This window comes from Ceratosolen solmsi, unplaced genomic scaffold (genome assembly GCF_000503995.2).
Source record: "Ceratosolen solmsi marchali unplaced genomic scaffold, CerSol_1.0 scaffold23, whole genome shotgun sequence".
Lineage (NCBI taxonomy): Eukaryota > Metazoa > Arthropoda > Insecta > Hymenoptera > Agaonidae > Ceratosolen > Ceratosolen solmsi.
The window spans coordinates 2,948,111-2,968,693 of NW_011948430.1; the positions used below are offsets into that span (position 1 = coordinate 2,948,111).

The window sequence follows — 20,583 nt, forward strand, 5'->3', positions numbered from 1 at the left end:
CATTCCTTATCAGAACTTCAACGATAGGCCACCGCTCATTGCCAGCCTCGGGTGTTTTTCTCCGACGACGTAACATCCTCAATTTTCTTATGACTGAGCCATCAAATATTTAGGTCATTTTATTCTCCAGACATACTCGCGGCTACCTACTTTATTTGGGAAGAAAAGTGGATTCGTAAAATTACTGTAAATGTCATACTAGCTCTAGGAATATTACTAAATATTAAATTATATGCGATAAATTAAAATGATATCACGAATAAATTCTTCTGAAAGTCGTTTAAGTAGAAATGCGGGACTTGGTCATTAAGATTAATGACCTTCCTCATTTTCCTGAAGTGCTGTTTAAATATATATTTTATATGATATGATAAGTAAAAAATTTCCTATATATTTAAATAAATTCTTTCGACTCTATATGTATTACAGCCGTAAATGAGAAAATAATTACGCAATAAAAAAAAAAGTTTCATATAAATTTAAAGAATTTTTTCATTTAGAATTCTAACTTTTCAAACTTTTTCTATTTTAAATTTTACTACAAAATATTCAAACGAAGGATCTTTAAACATCTTTATTATATATTTTTCCAATACAATATCATCTATACGTATATCTAAATGTTATTTTGACACTTTTATTAATGCTGCATTTATGAAAAGGTACTTGATTTGAATATAGTTCAGTTAATAATTGCTAAAGATTAATTTATGAGAAAGATAAGCAAGAATCTTATTTTTATAATCATGTAAAAAACAATTATCAACGATATTTAAGTTACTAACTGAAAATCCTATCTGTTAGGAAGTCACCTTACACTCAAACAATATATCGCGCTTAGTGGAATTTACGAGACTTTATAACTGCATTTCAAAATTGCTTAAAATACGAAAATTAATAAAATTTCAGTATTTCGCTTGTAAATAATAAAAGGTAAGTACAAAGTACATTCTCAATTACGAACGAGTACTTACTTGAAAAGAATATTAAAAAAATACATAGAAGTCTTGATGTCAGTATTAAAGATATTAGAACTTGAGCGAGTAAAGTAAAATTTTCGATCGATAATCTTATTTCATTATTTTTTTTTTCTCTATTATTTTTATTTCAATTATTATTACTATCTCAAAACAATAGAATCAAAAAGTATGATTCGGCAATAAATAAATTAATATGTAAAGTTATGAAAATATAAATAAGTTTTATTATATGTTAAAACATATTTCACCACTATTTATATTATATCATTGGTATACAATATGCATTATATAATTATTGTAATTATTATCAATTAATTTTCACAGTTTAAATATATTTTTATTATTAAACGACATATTTATTCATTACCTATGCTCACTGTATCTCAAATCTCAGTTTCTAGTTTAGCGAATATACTATATTATACGTAAATTTTCAGGCATAAGTTAGCTGGTATCTGTCACTCGATAATAATTCTTTACTTAGTTCCTAATGCAGTAATGATCCAATATTTATCTATCTCGGATTATGTTATTAAGGAAATTTTGGAAAAATTTTTCTGCTAACATTACTTGTGGTGTAAATAAAAGAGAATTATATATAAAATATCACATGAATTAAGCAAGAATGTGCTTTTCGTTTATCTGCTCAAAAAGAATTTTAGTATCTGTGCAGCATTTGAGAAACATATTACAAAGTATACGTTTTGCAGGTACATTAGAGATGTCTAATTCTGGAATAGTGAATATAAAATGCATCCGAGTAGACTGAGTGAAAGAAGCAAGCGAGGCATAGATGAAAAGCGGGAAATAGTCGTGGCGCTTGCTTCAAATGCAGCTAGCTCCGTTCTTATTGGTCGAGAAAATTACTCGGAATCTTCTCATTCCTTTGAAGATTTTAGCACGATCAGTCTAACCTTTCTGTGGCTTTCCTCGCCCATACAATTACGTACTTTGTAAATCAACATCTGTGTCCTTGAATCTCTTCGGATGGGACAGAATGGCGACAAGAGTCGCAAGGTCACGAGCGAATGAAAGCTCTAAAAAGAAGGGAGACCAGTCTCGGCGAAAATACAGGATTTTATGGCTCGTCGACAATAATGTCTTTTCCGTCGACGTGGTTGTACTGCGTCGTTACCCACGACCGCAGAATTTATTCATCCACGGTATCTCTTGTCTAGCTGTCCGAGACTAAGCTGCTCTAAACTGACATGTGCTCTATTACCTTTTACCGAGTATTCTTTTCTTTTAGCGAATTGCATTATGTAGATGTACCGGATGATACCTCGATTTACAAAATTATGTTTCAAGTGATGTACCGTTAGCTACTTCTTTAGCTTACTTTTTTTTCATTTCTTCTTACGAATATTTAATATCATATTATGATATTAAAAGAGAATTATCCAATTGAGGTTCTATCAGTTGGAAAATGCATTTATTATTTTCTAATAATAAGAACAAGATTTTGATCGATTTATTTAATTTTTAATAATCTAATCGATTTCATCAGATGGATTTCTTAAAGGATACAATAATCTAAAATGGCCATAAGATATTTAGTTTATTCACAATAATAAATTCAAATTAAAGAAACATTCGTATTATTAAAAGTTTTTAATTAGCTTCATTTCCAAAGATTAACGATATTACACATAATTACCAATAAATTTGATTAAATTATTATCAACATACTATCTTTCAATTATACAACATTTATTAATGATTAAAATACTATTTAATTTACATTGCAACATATTGATAAATAATGAATATTAATAAATATTCATGCTATTATTGATGAATTACTATTGTCAAAATATGATAGGATATTATTCGATGATTTAAGAATTTCATAATAAAAGTTTTTTTTTAACAACAATAATGAATATAATAATTACAAAATGATATTTATATTAAATTACTATTTTATTTCATATCAATAATATATTATTCAATTATTAGTAAAAACTTAAATTTAATTATACTAATAAGACTTACTATTTAACTCTTTTTATATTCACATACAATTAATATTCATATTATTAAGTGATAACTTTTTTTTATAGCATTTATTAAATATAATAGAGGTAAATTGTAGATAAATAAATTAAATTATATTAGCTTATAAATTTATGTTAGTTAAAGATTAAATTGTAATCATGATTTAATGCTACTGATAATAAAAAAAATATTTATTTTACTTATATTTAATATATTTTTTTTGCTTATTATAATTTAAATACGCGTTTTAAAAATAAAATAAAGCCTTTATTGTAATTAACGAAATAATTGTTAAACCTCATTAACAAAGTAAAAATGAAATTAAGCACATACAATTTGATCCCTTTAGGAAATATATCAGCTGTTGAAATACAAATTTGAAGAACAAAAATAATTTCGAAATAGAAGCACTTACACTATATTTTATAGGAATATTGGATATAAATTTTCATTATTAACAAATTTAATAAGATTTTATTAATATTATATTATGTCAAATAATATAATGATAAATTAAATATTTTAGCTCAGAAAAGACTTGGTATTACATTAGATGTAATATTATTTAAGCTATTATTAGTCTATTATTTCTTTTATATTAACCGAGCGCATTGTAATATGTTAAAATTATTAATTTAAATAGGAAATAGTTATTTTATCTTTTCTTTGCAAAATATCAATAAATTTTAACAATATTTATTAATTAAATGGATTTAAAATTAATAACGATGCAAAATTAGACAAAGTGAGATTTCTTTAGTTAAATTATAGTAAAGAAATATACATTAAGCTTAAGCAAATCAATCATAGAAGATGAACATAAATCTTTTATAATAATACGATTAGATTTGTTGAAAAATAAATAATTCTTCACTTCATAACAGGAACAAAATGAATAAAATAATAATGACTATACGTGTGTGTGATGTCTATGCTCGTACGCCCGTATCTCTGAATGCCAATGCGTTCCGTCGAATTATTCCTTTAGAGTGAATTGGACTTTTAACGGAGACGCATGACTGAAGTTTCCACGTACGACGTATCATCCAGACTTTGCGTTTTTTTCCAAAATAAATTCTTATGGCAGATGGTTTATGTGGTACGAGTCTCAATTACTAGACTAGTTTCAGTTATAATTCTAAGCCCTTATTTCTCTCAAAGAGGTTCGAGGTAAAATATCTTATTGCAGATCCTAAAGCTTTGCGAAGCCGAGGCCAGCGTACGTAACGCAGCTCTTTGATTTCTCGACTCGTTAATTATCTCTTTCATAGCCTGAGCCAATCGACGCTAGCTGCAGACTTTGCACCAATCCCACCTTGCAATTATTCCCAATTTGTCTTCGGCTTATTCAGTACCTAAATGTCGCCAAGGGCTTGGGTATATTAAATACTTGTATCTGCCCGTCTCCAATCCCTCCCTAATTTGCCCCTTAATAGGAGCTTTACAAATGAAATTAACATTGTGATATGGTTATAAAATTTCGCCTCCTTCTGTCTTTTAGCCGATTTCTCACAATTTTCACGGCATTACATGTCCAGTGCGTTACGCGGCCCCGCAAAAGGCTTAGCCGAGAAAAAGCGCACGGCAAATATATTGCACTCACTTCTTATAATTAACATCGAATGATTAGGTGCTCGGTTAATTACAAAAAATTCACGTTCCTTTAATAGCCCGAAGAATACCTAGCAAGTATAAATAATGGACTTTCTTAGTCTCCGCGAGACGCAATCTAACAAACGTACGAAATTAATGCGACGCGTAAGTTTATGTGTAGACTCGGTACGATACACTCGTTCTCCTCAGCCATAATGTCATGGCGTCTTATTTGGGCAGACATTAACTCTCGTTGAAACTACATGGCGGCAATAGGAATCCAGTAACGATTAGTTTTCCCTCGATGGGCCGAGCTCGAGTCGCAGGATATGGCGCCGAGCTCGACAGGCTGATCTCATCGCCGAAATGACCATTTTCTCCACACCCCGCTCGACAATATCAGCCTGCTAACTCTGCCCTTGCACCCACACTTGCCCGCCGAATTTCCAATTTTTCTCCAGCCGCTTATAGAGGAGCCACACCACCGCTCAATTTCTAAACCCCTCACGAGCTTATCACTACAACATGAATAGCTTACTTTCGGCTCTACCTGCGTCTCTCGGTTCTCCCTCGATTCGATCACTTATTCCACTTTCCGTCACTTCATTTATCTATCACTCTCACTACCCCCCCCCCATACCCCCACTCACCTCACGCCCACCTCACGCCCACCTCACACTTCCCTCGACCCCTCCTCTCGCATTTATGATCATTTTGATTCTGAGCGGATCTCAAATTTATTAGTTTGAGAATTGAAGGTCAAGGAAATTGCTAAGGAAAGGCTGGAGATTACACCAAGAATATGTCCTTGCAAAAAGTTAGCGTTAATGTAACATAAAAGTGAAGCGAAAGAGAAAAAGTGATGAAAGAATGTATAAGCAATCGTCTTGGATGTAAGGTGAGGTGCATTGTATCCTAATGAAAAGTGAGAAGCGCTCGAGGAGAAAAAATTTATACAAAATTCATGGACAATTTGTTTTAATTATGCAACGAAAACTTGCCAACGGAGAAAATGCGTGAACGAAACAGGAATAAAGAAGTAAATCATGTCCGCGACGGGATTTAGCCGAGTAGCGAGAATATAATATTCTTAAAATCAATTGAATATAAGTCTCAAGTGCCAGCCGTAAAAAGTAATTGCACTCCGAGAAAATTTAATACAATAATCAAAATACTTCATGGGTATTAATAATGAATACGAAGGTATCTCTGTTCATTTTTTACGTTTTTAGTTTTTACTTCAATTTTCATATAAAATCGTCCAACGCTGTATCAATGAAATTACCTATTTCTTAAATTTTCAAACCAAAAGCTTTTACACCTAAGTGACTCAATACAATCAATTTTCAATATCATATACGCTCTTGCGTAATTTACCGTAATCTACGGCATCGATAAAATTTAGTAAAATTCACAGTGAAAAGCTTGTTAAAAAATGACATGATTAATGTAGAACTTTTATGATGCTGTCTTGTTAATATTTATTAAATCATAGATACCTTTGCATTATAGCGAATAACACATAGTCAACGCTGTTATTTTTCTCATAAAATTCTCTCTATTATCAACAAATTTTAAATATTAGCTTGAAAAATATATAAATATATACAAATCCATAACAGTAAATATTCGCTACATCATATACGCGTAAATTTATTTTATGATTCTAAAAGACAGCATTATTTGTTCAAATTGTATTTTCTTCGCTTAATTTATAATCTTAAATGTAATAAAGACTAGTATTATGATATAAACGAAATGTAGAATGATAATATTATGCAAATTTAATGTAATACTTATATAACGTGTAATTGTTCGACAATTTGCAAACCATGACTACGCAAACTTTATTTAATCATATATATTCATGCCAAGCAACAATTTAATAAAACAAGAAAACAAAAGGGAATTATTTAAGATACGGTGGAATAAATAAGTAATCAATTGTAAAATCTTCGAGTATCACGATTCAGAACCGTCGATATAGAAATTCTTTCCAAAGTTCCAATGACATCGTTCGCTTATTCCTTCCTCTGCAGTAAGAGAGATGTAGAATTCCGTGCATAGTTTCTCAAATTCGTGCACGAAAAGTGACTAAAGGACGACTTAATCGACTCATGAATAATTGTACAGCTTTACTTAAAATCATAACTACCCGTCTTCAATCTAAAGAAGAAACATTTTTTTAACTAATGTTGACTTTCGAATATTCTTAAATCATTGAATCAAAATAAGATTTTAAAATTTATAAACTGTAAGTCTACGTTTTAATAAATACATGCCTATCTTATTAAAAGTAGTATTTGTATACAAACTTATGTGATTTAATGAAAATTATTTTTCAAGATAATAAGTTTGTAGTTTTAAAATTCATTAATATCTTGTAGTTATAAAAGTCGAAATCATTATAGCCTAAATTTTCAACTGAAAGGAATTTTTCAATAAATTATGCAAAGTTTTTCAATAAATTTGTTGATATTAAGTTCATTTAAGAACATTTTAATATATATATATATATATATATATATATATATATATATGTATACAAATATAGTCATTATAAGCATACACTTACTCCTTTGTAATAATTTAATAATCTTTACATGAATCTCAAGAGATTAATATCATTACTGTTTTGTACATTCCTATATGCAAGATTGTTTGGATGTATTTGTTTTTTTTTTTTTTTTTTGCATACCCTGGATATCTTGCAAACTCAAAGATATTACAAAAGTGTAGAAACCTCTTTGATCGATAACACTAAATATAGAGTTAATTTCTCATTAATATATGTTGATAACAGATTAAATATATTAAAATACAAAAATTTCATCTCTTAAAAATTAATAATTTCATCTATCTTTATGATTTATACGACATTATTGGCATTGAGTCCTTATGAAAGACATAATTAAAGTAATGAAATACTACAATAAAGCAACATTTTTTCATTATTTCATAATTTTCATATACAAAATCAAAATGTATAAGTAAACAACAATGAATGTCACTCATATTATTAAAAAAAAATTTTGTAAAAAATTTATGCTAATTACATTACATAACAAATAAATGAAATTGCAACAGAATATTCCACGCTAAAATTCTTAATTATAAATATTGAAAATTTGCTCAAGAATACGATGGAAAAATTGCATCTATATTTATAGGAAAATTTATATAATTAAAAATATAAATGTCAAGATAAGTTTATCAACACTTTAACGTTCTTTTGTGAAAAGCAGAGGAGATGTGTATAAATTTTCTATTAATAGTATTTATAGAAAATATTAAATAATTCTTATATTCTAAATTCCATGTAATAATATTCATGTTCATTATAAATGTAAATACAATAGTTCGATCGGTCATTTTATAATAAATTAAAAATATACTGAAAAATTATATTTCATTTTTAAGAATATTTTCTGTGTTATACACCTGTAATACTTATAATAATTTGTTAAATCGTTCCAACTTATTTGTACTTTTATCGTGTATATAATGAGTTATTTTATATCGATCATCCTAATAGAAACTATCGACCTTTATATAAATTTTTATGATTATTATTCTATTTCAAAATACTAGTTTAGGTTGGAAATTGATTTTCATATTTGCGATAGTTCAGTTCAACATTAATCGGAGATAAAATTTTATATAATATGTCGAAACAGTGCTCTTCGCGCTAAAGAGAATTAAATTTCAAATTGTGAAATAAGTTTTAAGAAATTTAATAATTGAATACAATTGTATTATAATCTGATAATTTACTAAATTTAGATTAAATTTCTCTAAATAAATTTCATCAAATTATTCAATGTAAAATGTAATTGAATGATGGACTTATGATCGAACACTTGACGATGGACTTGATGTATCGTGCAATTTGCTTTTATTTACTTATTTATAAATTTTTGCCACTTTCAGTATAAACTTTTTATAAATATATCATCGATCAAGTATTTTTTAACTTTCATATGTGCGTATTCTTACGCGAATCTTTTTGTTTCCTTTCACGACAGACAACACTTTTTGCACTTTTAAGCGTAAGATTAAAATATTCATTACTATCTATAACGCGAAAGTCTATAACAGACAATAATTAACATGTTGAGATATATGATTTATAAAAAGCTTTTGTTGTTTCTTAAATAACGAATTCCACAGTGAAAATATATGGAATTAAGTGCTCACGTACCTCACCGAATTTACATTACTTTCGAGAAACATTATCCATAATATGACTATGTTATTTTATCTCGTTGATTAGGTACTTATTAGAAGTTGTGGCAAATTCCTTTTAATGGTCCAATCCAATAAATGGATTATTTTAATAACTTCGGAGCAGTCGTTGCCTCTCAGCGCATTACACAACCGCCAAAAGGGTCGGAGTCAAATGACGAAAACGCTCGGGAACATTTAAGTGTAATGCTAGTACCCACTCGCTCTAGTATGGCAAAAGTGAGTTAAATTTCGTTAATTCAATTAGTCAAGGTTACTTTTTAGAAAGTATCTAGCAAGTGGAGGAGGTACGCACGTTAATTGGTCCATGTGACCGAAATGTGGATCAAGGCTGAAGCGAGCACTCGCATTGCAATAGTGCAGCTATTGCTACGTTAACGAAGCCGGCGACGCGTCAAAGTGCAACTGACGCTAAAAAGTAACGCCAAATAGAAGAGACGAATGTAAAAAAAAAAGAAAACAGAAAAAAAAAGAATAAATAAAATAGATGCGCAACGGCGAAGGATAGAAGAGGGGAAAAAAGAAAAGATACGTTGCTGCATCTACTACTATAATTTATGCGGAATTTCAAGACTAATTAGCTAAATGGCCAACCGGCAACGAAGCGCAAATACTTTTAGTGGGTGCAATTTAGTCGGCAGGGAATATCGGCTTTCATTAATGGAACGGACGCCCGAAATCTTAAATGCGAGTGTGTTTGTTGGCGCGTCCGAAAATTGATTTTCAAGATGCTGAACGCCGTCGTTTATGACTGGGCGTTTAAGGTCGAGGTAGTGGTAGGGTGTATGATTGGGGGGGGGGCATGAGCGAGGAGATGAGGGAGCCGGATAACCTATAAATAATTCATACGGGGTGTGGCTATCCAAATACTCGGCACTTTAATGAGCTCTGCTAGAGGATTTCGGGCTTGGCGCACCTCATATCCTGCATACTCCCGTCGTAAGATAATTTCGTGAGTTATCTCCAAGTTTCGTTGAGCCTCACCCGATGGGATAATTTTCCGTAATCAACTCTCTCATAATCTTTATGCGAAGTTTTTCCTTGAAAATTCACGGAGAATTGGGAGAAAATTCATCTTTTCCATGAATTAACCATCGTTCATCCGCGATCGGAGATAAGGCTAATGAAGTCATCTCTCCCGAGCCCTTGAAAAGTGTCAATTAGTGAACGCGGCGTGAGCACGGGAGGGGGTGGGAGTGGCGCTGAGCTTCGTTATGGTGCTGAAATTTGCAGAAGAGAGCGGTGGTCGCACGACGCTTTTGAAGAAGCCTAACATTATACGGGATATTTAATATGTGTAATCATACTGTCGGGAATATTATTGCCAATAGGTTAAGTTGTGATTTGACGTTTTTATTTCTCACAGTATGAGGGGAAAGTCAACGGTAATGGAAAAAATCACAATCTCACGAGCGAGAGGCTGTGAAAGGCGAGAATCAGCGATGATTGTAAAAATTTTGCGTTTACTTATTGAACTATTCACTTACAATTGCTACCACGTTATTATTTAACTATGGGTCTATTAAGTGCAGCCATACAAGTATTTTTCTCACGTATAAAGAAATTGAAGCTTAAGAAACCTATAACTACGTAAGGCTTTAATATGATAGACTTTCCTTATTAAAATATCAGTAATCAATATTGCTGTATGGATTTTACATATTTTACAATAATAATGATAGATTAAAAGTGTATCGATTTTTAATTTTCCTGAATTGATCGGACAAAGTTCTTCTGTCTAATTGTAGAGTGACTACGCGGCAAATAATGTTTTGCGCTATCACCATATTAAATTTAAGAAAGGGGGCTGGAGTGAGAGGTCATTGACGTATTAATAGAAAAATCCTCTAGGATTCTATAATGAGAAATTAATTTGAAAAAAAAACGTGCGCGTAATTTAGTATAAAGAATAACGTTTTCTTAATTATCTTTTTAAGAAAGTTGGGCACTCTCGATTCCAATAAACGTTGGAATTACATAAAGTTTCTTTCCCCTCGCAATTCGAAAGCGAAATCATAAAGCATCGTAGCCTTTTATAATACGAGTTTAATATTGAAGATGGGGAATCATCACTGCATCCAGGGAATCAGAAAAATCAAAGTTTGCACACAAGATGTATGTGTGAATATATATATATATATATATATATATATATATATATATATCGAGTCGAACAACAATGTGACCGGGGTCAGGGGAGGGCGGAAATTGCGGCAGGATGAAAATAAAAATAAGAATACGAATGCAAAGTCAAAAAAAAAAGGACGAGTGAGAATGAAAAGGAAAGAGATCCCTCCGTGGAAAGAGACTCGTCCCGCGCCTCGTCCCCCGCCATCCGAGCGTTGTCACTGCTCTCCTTACGGGCCAATTACTTTTGTTCATCATCGCTGCCGCCTTTGCCGCCTTCGTAGCCGCCGCAGCCGCCACCACCGCCACCACCTACACCGCCGCCACCGCCGCCGCCGCCACTCCCCGCCTTCGACCCACGCCCGTCGCCCAGTCGTTCCACAAACGCTTTCCCGGTGAGAGTTCCACTCGATAAATATGAGAATAAAACGCGGACGTGGCGCGCTTGCTCGACTGCAGTACGGGAGTCGAGTCGCGTTACGTAAACCGACATAACCACCGCCACCGTATGAATTCCAGAGGCGTCGTACGATCGTGCCTCAAATACCAAGCCAACGTCGATACTTCATCCTCGAATTTTTAACCCCTGCCCAGCATTTACCCTTCCTTTCTCATTCATATTTTTTTCCTCGCCTCTCTTCCTCCTCGATTCCCTATCGAGATGCCCCAAAACCCCCTAACTCCGCTTCCCGCGCCCGTGACCTTTCCGCATGACTGATTTTCAAGCGCGAGCTCGACCGTCCGCCGATCCGCTCCGATGTTCATTTATATCGCCGGCTGCTGCTCTACGTCCCATTCAACATTATTCCCAGAGATGCTTCCTCCCTTATCCATCCAACTCTCTCCAACGACCGGAACTGCGCTTATTAATTGACATATCTGCTTTGTGGCGCCAACTTCAATAGCGACACGCTACGACATATTGGCAATTTCATAGGAAACTAGTAATTCCGCTTTCACGCCAATACTTTTTACAACCATGAAGACTGAATTTTTAGTCGTTTCTACTCCATTTTTTCCTTTTATTTTTTTTTCCTTTTTTCTTTCTTTCTTTCTTTTCTCTTTTATTACTGCTACAGCAAGTAATATCAGAGACTCGGATACTATACGAGAAGAAGGAATCACCGAATATTGACAATGGATAAGTGTTTCTCTACTATCAATATCTTCTTACATGCACCCAATCAGTTGATTGATATTTTATTATAGCATTTTCTACAAACACTGGCTTAGATAAATATTCTTAAATTATGCTTTAATAGAAATCTATTACTTTTATTAATACTAATTACACATAATTATACTTTCTTATTTAAAAGGCTTATACAAATATATTATTCTCACCGTAATATATATATATATATATATGTGTGTGTGTGTGTGTGTGTGTGTGTATGTATATGGCTAAATGTGTGCATTTATTTTTGGTTTTGTAAAATTTAAGACAAAAATTTTATTGTAAAGATAAAGCATTGAAAAATAAACGTTTCATTATGCTTGGTATTAACGTCGATTTGTTTCGACCGTAGTACGATCTTTACAGTCCTTGTATTTTTTCTAATCCAAACACATTCCAATAAAACGAATGTGCATAGATACGTACGTGTCATACGTACATAATTAGCGTGGATAATTATTTGACATATGTTTTCCTATACATCTTGCGCATAATTTCATGATAGCTTAATAACATAATAAATACAATCAAGTTTAATTTACATAGAGATAATTGCAATGTGAGCAATTCAAATATTTAACAATTATTGGCTCTCAAAGATAAATAAATACGTAATGAATTTGCCAGCATGCCAATACGTCGTTTATCATAATTATTATTATATTATTCACTTACACAATTTTAGAAACAATTTCTGCAAAGCGCGTCATTAAAATTTCTTTCCTTCGCTAAATCTCAAATCGAGGTTGCATCTTTATTAATTGAAAATGAAATTCCCATATTAACATTACCAATCTATGTAAGTGCACAATGGGCGCGCGCTTATTATTGAGCAACGTGTAATTGATGGAGAACGAGAATAGAGCTAGAATAGAGCGAGAAAAGTTGGTCGAGCACGATGGGACTGCGGCCTGCCGACGAGCCGATCGCAAGGCTTTTACGTACATGTGATAAGAGCTGATCGAGTTCCATGTTTCCCAACAGCTGCCGCTAAGCTGCTGTGATTCCTGCATCTAAGAGGCTGGTCGTTTCGTAGAGGGATAACTCTGGCTCACCAGCTTCCAACTTTATCTCGACGTTGCGAGCAAATGGCTTATCATCCGGCCATCTACGCGAGCCTCCATCTCCTCTTTCAGATTATTGCGTAGAAGTTGGATTTTTTTATAGTCCTTTTGTGTGTGCATGTCTCTCTCTCTCTCTCTCTCTCTCTCTCTCTCTCTCTCTCTCTCTCTCACTCTCTCTCTCTCTCCCCTTTTACGAATATATTATTAATGGTCGTACGAACGTTAATTTACTCGCGGCAAATCACCTGCTATTATAAAGCAGCAGCGGATAGTCCTTTCGTTAGATGCGCCAGCGATTTATAAAGTATTTTTATTTCTATTTTCATAACAATAGCGCTACATTACAATTTATTTTACGCATTGAGTATTTTGAAAAGGTAATAACTCATAGGCCAAATAATTCTCTCGGTACGGCGGCTGTGTCGGCTTATTCGTTAAAACAACAAATTTACGATATTGCAACGAAATATGTAATTTATGCATTTTCGATTACTCTATGATTCTTTTTTCATTCTTTTTTCGTTTTTATTTCTTTCTTCGTTTTATTTTTGCTCTTTGCTTTTAATTATAATATAAATTTCTATTCGAATTTCATTATCAATTAATATTCGAATGCGTGATGTGTCATTCTCAAATTGCGCGCGACAATTCGGGATTTTCAGCCGGGATGATTTATAAACATTGGCAGGCCAAATTAAGTATCGCAAAACGGCGCGACAATACTCGGTGAAAAATAAATTTTACACACTTGATGCTTATCCGCGGTTTTGCTGAGAATAAGGTGTGCCTTTGTCCGCTAATGTCGTTGCATCATCGACGGAAAAATTGAGGAAATTTTCCGCGAGTGCTTGGCTCATTGTCATTACGCCTTCATCATAAGCGATGAATTGACCGAATGCTGCATCATATTTGCGCAATACATTTTAAACAGCGACTTTCGCGCTCTCCCACGCCAACACGTCGCTTACAGCTATATTAAGGAACTTTCACGCGGCGGTATTTGAAAATCTCTAGTGGCATTACGTAGGCTTATCGTCAGCGAGTCGCGGGTCGCGCGTAAATTCAAATGTCCCGGGTAATCCGAGTTGCGCGACGTCGGCGACTAAGCGCACGCAGAGGCACCCCCGGTAATTAAGTTCAATAAGCGATAGCCGGGAGTCGTTGGAAATGGACGAAGCTATTGTACCTTCCTAGAGCTTCTAAGCGTATTAAAATTTTTCTTGCGCAGTCCACAGGGGGTAGGGTGCGGCACGTAGCTCGCGGCTGCGTCACCACCACCATAAGAAATAAATCTTGAATGCTGTTAGCGTGATGGTGGTAAGTTCCGTTTTGCACGTACGGTCTTGGCTGCTTTATAAAGCTTATTTGCGAGGACGAAAAGTGCGGGTGAGAAAGCCTCGGATAGCCTGATAGGACGAGGCGAGATGACTCGCAAATTTTTTTTCCCATCGCGCAATTGTCGGGAACTGACGTGATCGAGAAAAATCGACTGCAAATGCTCGAAATGAATCAATGCCGAGCTTAACGAGTATTCAATTTGAATTCATTCGGGGAAACTTATTTTAGCTCCTCCTACTCCTTTCAGCTTAAGAAAATATCCGGGTCTTTCTAGGAGCTTCGCTCAGCTAAGAGACAAAGATATTAGTTGTCTTTGCAATTAACATCACAATCGTCTCGCGGTAATTTTTTTTATCTCCCGTTACTTTTAATTCTTTCCGGAATCTTGATATACTTTGAAAGTTATAAACCATATTTCATTAATACTTGACGCCAACCCGATAAACCGGTTTACTACTATTGCAAATGACAATATGCCGATATTATTATTCCGCACGTAGGTGTTTTCTCATTCAATGATACTAATTACCAATTTAAAATCAGAAAAGTAATAATGTAACGCTATTATTATATACGATATATATTTTAATATGAAAACAAATGCTATACTTTTGAAGTTAATATATATTTATAAAAATGTAATCAAAGTTGACAATAAAGTTGTACAATTGTCCAGCTTAGATATTCCGGCAGTAAGTCTTGTGTATGAAAAACAAATGAAAAACAACAACAAAGTAGGATGGTTGGGGTTGGGGTTACATTCCCTCGTGATATTCGTCTTTTATATAAGTTTTATTTGTAAATAAATTTATTCCAAGTATTATGCAGTTAAATAGACTTGGCAGCACTGTATTAAACATAGTTCGTTGTAATTATAATGCCGTTATATTGTTATTTGATGTTCGTCGCGTACAAATCAGTTCGTCATCTAACGAAATCCGCGCTCATCATCCGCATTGATTGTACCGCTAAAAATCAACAAAGACATTTATGGTAACAACCGAATGCGAATCAAAAGGTAAAATAATTTTAAGAGAATTCGCATGATACGAGGCAGATACGTGATATTCGTGCGCTATGGAGAAGAATGAGTAGAGCTTTCGCGTACTTACACGATGGTTTCTCTTCCGTGATCTTTCTATTTTCCTTCCTGCATCATTCATCTGTCAAAAATGTATGCCCCTCACCCTCGCGCCTGAATATTTTACTACTCGGCGCTTTGTCTACGTGATGTTATTCGATGATACAAGGCGGGGGAGAGAAAATACGTCGGCCATTATTCAGTCGAAGTCGTGCAGCGCCGATAGGAAATTGTTTCGGAATGAAATAGTCAGTCCTACCGTTGGTTTCACGCATACGTTCGTCGGAAAATACAGCTACACGCTGTATTTTCACGGCACGCGTCGAATCTTAACGAGGTAGAGCATCCGCATTCGCGAGCTTCTCAGGTGCGCACCGTCAATCCGTCCCCGTAATATCCAGATTCAAATGCTCTGGTGGCACTGCTTACAAGTACGAATTATCACGTACTCAAGCCTATGTACCTCCAGTATGCACTTGAATCTCACTAAACGCGCTGAACAATGAATAAGCACACCCACTCACTTCATTATCTTTCTTGGCAACGTGTAATTCTCACGTATGAAATTATAAATCCTGATGGATATGGGTTAGAGATGGGATAGGGTGGATAGCCGAGGAAAGTGGTCTCGAATGCCAGTTGCATCCAGCTATGCAGGACCGCTCGAGCTTTTGCTCACCGATCGTCTTTTTTCACCGCTTATCATCACCTTTTCTGGATTTTCCTTTCCCCCGAAATTTTCCTTGCCTTTCTTCTTCTCTCATCCGTTCTCTCTCCTGTCCACTTCTTTTAATTGTCTTTTATTCCTTTGGTATTCTATTACATTCATTTGTTGTTTTTTTTATGGGATGAGTAAAATAAAAATTTCAAAAGTCGAATGATAAAATTTACAAAGATATCAGAAAGCATTTCTTATGATACTGGATATTTTTCTGTGCTTCTTTTCTTAAATTAATTAGTGGTAATTAAAAAAACAAATTTATCATACATTTGTAATACCATACATAATGCAGGATCTTCATTAAAAACTAATATTTGATCTTAATATTTTGTTCCCTATAATTGTCGGGTACTTCCAGTATGAAATATTATTAACAAAATTAATCAAATTCATTACGAGGAATTGAAAATATATTTTATTAGATTTCACTAATTTTTTTTTTTTTTTTTTTTTTTTTTTTTTTTTTTTTGTATAAATCAATGATATTTGAAATATTCTGTTTTTATTATGTAATTTTGCAAAACGTTTAAACTGTTTTCGCTCCGTGAATTTATTGAATATAGTAAAACGTTCGTAATTATATATGCTCTTACCGGTTTCGGAAATTGCCACAAAGTTTCCACACAGTCGAGCTTGTTCAATTGAAATTTGGCCAATTAAATGCTTGGAAAGTTCAGGATCGGTTTCCGGTCGCTTACAGAGAATCCTGTCTAATCGTCAGGATATCGAATGAAACCATACGCATAAATTATAGCTTCCTTAAAGATCATTTTGAAAGCGAAAAAACATTTTTCATTCATTTTTTAAAGATTTTCTTAGGATGAAATACTACATGATACTAGACAAAGAAAATTAAATATTTTTCAGATATAATTTCATGAATATTCTTAAGTACTGAATGTGAGCTTAATAATTTGATATTATCCATATAAAATTACTTTGCTAATTTTTGTATCATAATTTATTAAGTGCTTTGTATAATTGTTTTAAAAATTACAAATTTTTTTTTAATTCGTCTTCAATTACAAAATCAAATTGTGTAAGCCTGACATACGTATAAATATTCATGCACGCCTAAAACAATTAATAATTCCATTTTTATGTAAATAAATTTTTTAAAGTTCTAAATAATTTATTATTAGTAGCAATAAATGACGATTTAAGGTAAGTACAAATCAACATTCATTTTGTGGTTGAAATATTTTTCAATTAGATTTAGTTTTGTTATTAGCCATTTAATTTAAAAATAAGGGAAATAGCATCTTTTGTTCAATAAAAGTAATGAATAGTTTTATATTTTATTTATCTATTTACTAACTTTTTTTCTTATTTACAGCATATTGTGCCATTACATATTAACAAATAAAATTAGCAAATAAAAGTAATGGATTTACATATTATTAAAAATTTTTTTTAATGTTATTCATTCTTTTAACATTGTGAAAATATAAAATTGAATAGTTGCAGAAGAAGAAGTACGTCGAGTATTTCATATAACACAATAAAAAAAAAATCAAATAACCTTTATATCTATTTAAATAAGCTACAGTGCATTATATCGATATTATAAGGTGATGGTCCATAATAATAGAAATTGCTCATTAAATACATTGTGCATTTTTACATTGAATATATGAAAGTTTCATTTTTTTTTTTTTAGATACATTTTAATTTTCCTATAAGCATTGTCTGTAAATAATAAACATGCCTGAAAAATTGAATTTTCATAAGGCATTTCATAATTGTGAATTATGTATTATAACTTTTTTCAATACGCATTGAATGAGTACATAATTAGTTTGATTATTCCACCTCACTTTAGAATTTAGAAACTTCTCGTTAAGATTTACGATTTACTGAGATGAAAGTGACAAATAAGAAGAGAGAAAATGAACCTAATATTACTCACCGATTCTAATGACCGGCGGCAGGGACATGGCCGTGGTGATCATTATGACGATTACGGCAAATAGTAGCGCCATTGTGTGCTGTCTCACTAATAATGGAATAACTATGACATCGCACGCAAGTGAATAAACTTTTGCGTCACCGACATTTCACCACTAGTACGAGCATCCTACCCCTGCCAATGCTGCGACGGTTGTTAGATCCCGGGACGATGGAATCACTGATGCTCACCTCGGCGGCAACCTATAACAATTGCGGCTATTATTTAGATTTTTATTTCGATTATTTATATACACCTGTACTGTACGCTTTTTATATATTAATTGCAAGTTAAATTTGCCGATAAAAGTTAAATATAAATTAAAAATAATCAGGCTTGATTAAACGAAACTTTTCATTCAATGTTTACAAACAACGTTTTACAATTTACATACTCTCATCGTCGTTTGCTTACGTTATATTATTCTAACGCCTCTTCGTGTCCAAAATCAAGAATAATTTGTCTATATTATATAACATGAATACATTTACATTATAAATTGTAAAAAAATATATTTAATTTAGTTAATGATAATTCATAAATAACCAATTATTTATCCCAAAAGTCTACCACTCATGCTGTGATGAAAAATTCATTTTATTTCAATAAAATATTTTTTTTGTAAGTAGAGCTTCGACTATGCATATTTATCAGTTTCTATGAATTTATGAAGGAAATTTGAAACGATTGGGAAATAGACGAAAGTAAAAAAATATTCTTTCCACCACGTGTAAAAGTAATTACAAACTTTTGACAATGTGTGTATAATAATTCTGGATAACTCGGAATAGGGTTGAATATTTTTGACGTTAATTGTCGTTTTGACATTTGGCTTCAAGGCTATTGTGATTTGGGACTATTTTCAATAATCGACATGAAAATAAAAAATGAAAAAAATATAAAAAAAACAAAAAACAATATGAAAAAAAGGTGAAAAAAAACGCAAGAGTAGCAAAGAGTCGCAATTAAATTAAGCTTAATCATCAATATTCAACATTGAAGAGAATTGAATTTGAGATTCTAGTTTCTGAATTACGAATTTCTGACTTTTTTTCCTAAATTCATAGTTTCGCAGCGTATCGGTTCTCGACGTTATCGTCGAAAAAGGCGCAATAGCCTCCGGTCGAAAGAATTTTCCCCGAATTTTCAAACAAACAACGAGTGGTTATGATAAATTGCTCATTATTTCGCTTATTTTTTTCTTGTGTATTTAAAAATATGTAGGAATTATATATATATATATATATATATATATATACAATAAAAGATTAATAAAAATAACATAAAATAATTAATCTGTAAACTCTCCAATTTTATTAACATAGATTTGTCATTAAAAAATACGAATGTCATTAAACATTAAATATTACGAATCCTCAGTTTATTAGTATAAGAGAAATCAGGAGAGTTGAAAATTTGTTTACTTTCAAACAATAGCTCATTTTTTAATTGTAAATCGATAAGATTAATAATCGTTATAATTAATACTAAATATTACTCAAAAAATAAATAAGAAACTTATTTAAATGGGTATAATATAGTTGAAAGCTTAAAAGAAATTTACGATTGTACAACAATATAAATTTATATATATATATAAATAATGTGTTAAGTAGAAAAAAAAATTATATTTTTCAATAATTATCACTGTTGATAGATTGACTGCTTTAATTTTGAAATTTGTTTATTTTTCACATTTGTTTTCATTTTATATTAATAAAAGAAAATTAATTTTCACAGAAATGCAGAAATCACTTTTTAATTCAAATTATATTGAGTTACTAATACAACACGTTTGAATAATAATAGTATATCATTGCAAATTAATCATTAAACTGTTGATTCATTTATTAAAGTATTTTAATTTAAATATATATCAAAGAATGGCCAGTTTTATTCGTAGCGATATTATTACTTCATTTTCCTATTAAAATATTTATTTTCTAAATTAAAATTAATATACGTATGATTTTTGAAAATTATAATGTCTGATTATTATTTTGAATTATTTCAATGTCGATATTGCTCTTTTTAGTAACACTGAAGATGGTCCTAGTTTTCTTTATAATGATGCATCAATATAAATCTATTTAACGTTTGCAAAATATAACTTTGGCGGTAAATAATTACGTAGCCTAAAGATAATGTATGTGTGTTTTTTTATATAATATTGCCATTTAAAACATTAATTTGTAAAATCGCGTCAATTTACAATAGGATGTGAAACAAAAGGAGTATTAAGTTTTACCATCCATTTATCTATCCACGCATCGTTTATTCTTTTGATATTTTCAATGAACTATTCGAATAT

The 20,583-nt window shown here is 32.0% G+C and overlaps 1 protein-coding gene across 1 annotated transcript in view; it reads right to left on the reverse strand.

Moving 5' to 3' along the window:
* Positions 1 to 18,521, reverse strand: part of LOC105364009 (glutamate receptor ionotropic, kainate 2-like) — a 120,537-nt gene extending 102,016 nt beyond the window's left edge. The window contains 1 exon segment of the mRNA XM_011501843.1: positions 18,234 to 18,521. Within this exon segment, the coding sequence (XP_011500145.1) occupies positions 18,234 to 18,306 (73 nt within the window). The 5' untranslated portion in view covers positions 18,307 to 18,521.
* Between the last annotated feature and the right edge of the window lie 2,062 nt (positions 18,522 to 20,583).